The sequence below is a fragment of the Kryptolebias marmoratus genome, linkage group LG6, assembly GCF_001649575.2.
Source record: "Kryptolebias marmoratus isolate JLee-2015 linkage group LG6, ASM164957v2, whole genome shotgun sequence".
In the NCBI taxonomy this organism is placed as follows: domain Eukaryota; kingdom Metazoa; phylum Chordata; class Actinopteri; order Cyprinodontiformes; family Rivulidae; genus Kryptolebias; species Kryptolebias marmoratus.
This window is the reverse complement of record NC_051435.1, coordinates 909,834-914,592: the sequence shown is the minus strand read 5'-3', so window position 1 is coordinate 914,592 and position 4,759 is coordinate 909,834. Positions and strand designations below refer to the sequence as shown.

General features: G+C 48.0%; 1 protein-coding gene across 1 annotated transcript in view; it reads right to left on the bottom strand.

Annotated features, from left to right (window-relative positions):
* Nucleotides 1-560: 560 nt before the first annotated feature.
* Nucleotides 561-4,759, bottom strand: part of LOC108229170 (uncharacterized protein C21orf62 homolog) — a 5,230-nt gene continuing 1,031 nt past the window's right edge. Inside the window, exon 2 of the mRNA XM_017404830.3 lies at nt 561-3,325. Within this exon, the coding sequence (XP_017260319.1) occupies nt 2,620-3,270 (651 nt within the window). The 5' untranslated portion in view covers nt 3,271-3,325 and the 3' untranslated portion in view covers nt 561-2,619. The remainder of the gene's footprint in view (nt 3,326-4,759) is intronic.

Sequence of the window (4,759 nt, the reverse complement as noted above, 5' to 3'; positions counted from 1 at the left end):
CCTGTCCACACCGCTGTCTCCCACCTGTCCTCACTGCTGTCCCCCACCTGTCCACACTGCTGTCCTCCACCTGTCCTCACTGCTGTCCTCCACCTGTCCTCACCACTGTCCTCCAGGAGGCACTACAGATCTATAGAAACTTTTCTTTTTTAAACCCTAACCAGCTCGTTATTCCCTGAGAACAGCAGTTTGTTTTCATTTATTTGTCCTGTTTTAACTGCAGTTATTTTTAAAAATCTCGTCAGAGAAATATTGATAATGTTATACTTTTACATACAGTAATAATAAAATCAGGACAAAACTGAGAGACAATGTTCTGTATTTAAAAAAAACCTGTTTTAATTCAGGAGGAAAGATTCAGGATAAACGTCTTAATTCAGGTTTATTATCCTTTTTTATTCTTCTGCTAAATAAACACAGCAAATACTTTATTTTTATGATTTTACCTGTCGGTCTTTTTGTGGTTCCATCAACAGAAGCTGATTGGATCTGAATTCATCGCTGTTAGAAGAAACAAATGGCTCAAATTTAACACAAAAACTCTTTTTTATGAGGTCAAAGATGGACCTGAAGTCCAACATTGTTTCTTCAAACCATCATGTTGTCCCGAGGAGGACCTCTATGTTTAGAAGACTTCCTGTTGGTTCCTTTTACTTCCTGTTTGGACATGCTAACTCAGTGCTAGCACAGTTAGCATCGCAGTCAAAAATGTCTCCCTGATGAAGTCTGCTGGACTTTCTGTAAACTGAAGTTTTAGTCTTAAACTTCATATAAATCCCAGATGTTTTCATATTTTATTATTAAAATGCAGTTTTTCATTTTAAAGTTCTTTTGTTTTTATTTAAAGACATCAGGGGCCGGATGGAGACCATCACAGGGCCACTTGTGGCCCTCGGGCCGCATGTCGTTCACACGTCCATAAATGGCAAATATAAACTGAGGGACGTCCAATCAGAGGACATCTAATCCTGTCTTCATGTCCATCTACCAGAACCTCACTGACCCCAGAGGTTCTGAAAGGTTCTGTTTATCAGCAGCCTTTTACAGAACATCAGCTGGAACCAGAACCAGAACCAGAACCAGAAAATAAAAAACCTTGTTCCAGATTTACTTTCAGACAGAGTTTGGGAACCAAATGTTCTGGTATAAAACCACATTTCAGAAATTCTGACTGGATCCCGTCCAGACGGAGGTTCTACTTCCTGTTTCTCCAGCAGAACCCCTCGAACCGGGCCAGTGATTAACAGCAGAACTGATGCAGCTCAGAGTCCTTGTTTTGGTCCAGAGACAGGGAGTTTTCTTGTGAGTTCTGTTCTCTGGACGTCCGTCTCGGCCCGTGTTTGAGCAGCTGGGTCACCTCGGTTCTGTTTTCCTTTCTGATGGGTTCTTTAATCTTCCTGCAGGAAGAGTTTGTGCAGGGATCTCAGCAGCCTGCGGGCCGACAGGCTCTGAAGGTTCTGGATGGGTTCCAGCAGCACTCGGCGGATCAGCTGCTGCCACAGAACATCTTGTTTTTATCAGCTCGGTTCTGTCCAGCAGGTGCAGCACCCAGAACATGAGTGTTTTTGGAACAGCACATTATGTAACACTGGTAAAAACCCCTCAGAAACTGAAATAAACCTCCGAGGCTGACAGCCGGAACGCTGAGTCAGCATTTATCCCACCATGACCGCACACTTTGGCTGTTTTAGCTGTTTACACGAGCAGCTTCAGCTCCTTCAGTTTCCAAACATTAAACTTTATTTACAAACTGTCCTGATAGAAGAACATGAAGATCTTTTTCACTTTGAAACCTGCTTCAGCTGGTTTTGTCTTCTTAAGCTGCTGTTAGCTTTTAGCTAGTGTTCTGCTGCTGTTAGCTTTAATTAACAACATCAGTATAATTAATGTTTAAAAACACTGAAGCGATGGACGGAGTCCATCTTTAGAGACTAAATCAGTCCTGATCCAGGAAGAAGGAGGTTCTGTTGGGATGTGTCCGGGTGTGTCCAGGTTCTCTTTAAATCAAGCCAACGGGACAAAGACGCTGAACGGATGGACACAAACGGTCAACAAAAGACGGATTTATTAAAGCTCACTAAAGTCCTGTAAAACATGCCTGAGTGGATAAAAGTCCTGAAGAAGACGGAGAAAACAGGAATAAAACACTCAGCAGGACACGCAGGGAGGGAAACTGACGGAACCAAGACAAAGGTCCTTCCTCTTCATCACAACATGAATTTAACTGATCTGATCAGTTCTAAAAACACACTTTGTTCTCACTCTGACCCAAAGAGACAAGAACTGAGTGACCAAACTGGGCCCTTTGTGTAGAAATACTGAACAGAACCAAAACTCCAACATTTGTCAGCTTTCTTCTCTAAAAGGCAGCAGGAAGTTGGGACGAAGACATCAGTCCTGCAGCAGAGAAGAAGACAGACGTCCCTCCATTTGTAAAATGGTTGGAAGGTTTAGTGGCAGAGCAGCAGTGATTATTTCTCGACCTGAAAGTCCAGCTGCTGCTGCAGGTTTTACTGAAGGGGAGAAATCAGCTGATTCTTCAGAATGACTCCATCTCAGATGTACAGCTTTTCCTTTCCCCTGAAGTCCTCCACCAGAGGTTTGCAGCTGGATCTGGTGTCAGTACACGAAGGTCAGGAGGGTCTTCTGAGGACCATCAGAGGACGACTGAGGGAAGACCAGGTGAGGGAAGAACTGGGACAAGGTGTGAGCAGGAGGTCCGATCACACTGTAGGCCTTCAGAGCAGACAGACCGCTCAGAACGCCCAGATCCACCAAGGTGATGTGGAGTTCTGCTGCAGGCCCTGCAGAGGGGAGAACTTCCATCTCCTGGGTGGGGTAAGGAGCTCCGGGTGCAGAGCTGTGGACTCGGAGGCTCTGCAGACCCAGCAGGACCAGCTGCTGGTTCTGGAGTCTGCTCGGTCCACAGGAGGATAAGTGCAGATGTTCCACCGTGCTGACGTTCAGCAGCTCCTTTAGAACCCACAGCTCCTTCACCCACACGGTGACACGGCCCAGCTGCCGCAGCCGCTGGAGGGACGAGCGCAGCACCGAGCGGCACCGGCACCGAGAGTTAGCCAGAGCCTCGTCGCAGTCCCGGACCGGAACCGGGCAGCTGCAGTTCCTCAGGCCGGAGCCCGGAGAGCCGCTGTCGAACAGCAGGGTGGAGGTCAGGGAGGTGTCGTACGGTGGGGCGGAGGTCATCGTCTGACAGTCAGAGGGCAGGGGGAGCAGCAGGCACAGTAACCATGGCAACAAGGAGGCCGACATCTCCCTGGAGACGGAGGTGACTACATCTTCACCGGGAGCGAGGAGACGGAGGAGGCTGCAACCAGAGAGGAGCAGGAGTAAAAAGCTGACCGAGTGTGAGTCACTGCAACACAAAGAACCCTCTGTGTGAACACACACACACACACACACACACACACACACACACACACACACACACTCATAATGGAGCCACTTTATTTGATGTCCGTGTGCAGCTGCAACAGAAACACTGACTTCTTTATTTCCCGTTCAGGAGCCGTGGAAACACTCGGAGCAGAGCCGAGCAGGAGTTTCCAGTTTTCCTCTTTAACTGTTTCAGCTCAGCTTCACTCCTTCGCTGCTTCCTTTGGTTTCTAAACTTTGCAAACAATCTCTTCGTATTTCCACAAACCTCAACAGTTTTTCCTTCCAAGCCTACAGAGCTTTAAAAAGTTTTCACCCCTTTGGCTGTTTGATGCTTTCATGTCAGAAATCGGTGTTGGTTATTAAAAACGGTCCTTCTACAGAATAATGCCAATAAATAAAATATATAACATCAAATAAATGAGCTTAAATATCCTCCACCTTCAAAAAGACCTGATTCAACTCAGAGAAAAGATGACTGAAACGTAGACGTCAGGGATGGATCTGTTAAATCTGTCTTCAGGACATGGACGGAACATGGGACATGTGGAAATCTACCAAGAGGCTGTCCTCACAGACTGAGGGACAGGAGGGAAGGAGGACACTGAGAGACACCTGAGAGCTCTCTGAAGGAGTTCTAAGCCTCAGGAGGTGAGACATGAGGACCAGGACCAGGGCTGGGTCAGACACCAGGACCAGGACTGGGTCAGACACCAGGACCAGGACTGGGTCAGACACCAGGACCAGGGCTGGGTCAGACACCAGGACCAGGGCTGGGTCAGACACCAGGACCAGGACCGGGTCAGACACCAGGACTGGGTCAGACACCAGGACCAGGACTGGGTCAGACACCAGGACCAGGTGTTTGTAGTGGGCTCAAACATCTGGATCTCAGGAACATTAAGCCTCATTTGGACTGTGTGGAGGAGAACTGGGACCAGAACCAAACATTTCCTGTGGATGGTTCTAGAACAGGACTTGGACATGGACCAGGGTTTGAGTCTAGGTTTGAAGGGTTAACAGAACCTTGGGTGGAACCAGAGAGGAACAAACTGGATGTGAGGAGGTTAACTGTGGTTCCATGATGTGTCTGCTATAAATACTCCTGAGGTTTACAGAAGCTCCGCCCACCAGACAAACCTGTATGCCATGTTTTATTCTGAGGTGTTCTGTAGAATCAAACGGGTCCAAACGGGTCAGAGGCAGAGGGAGTTAACCGGCGGAGGAGGTTTGATGTGGCTCTCAGCTTGTTAAAGGCGAGGCTCAACGCATTCCTGTGACATCATGCTCCACCGCAGCCAGCCTCCTCCTCCTCCTCCTCCTCCTCGTCCTCCCCCTCCTCATCCTCGTCCTCCTCCTCCTCCTC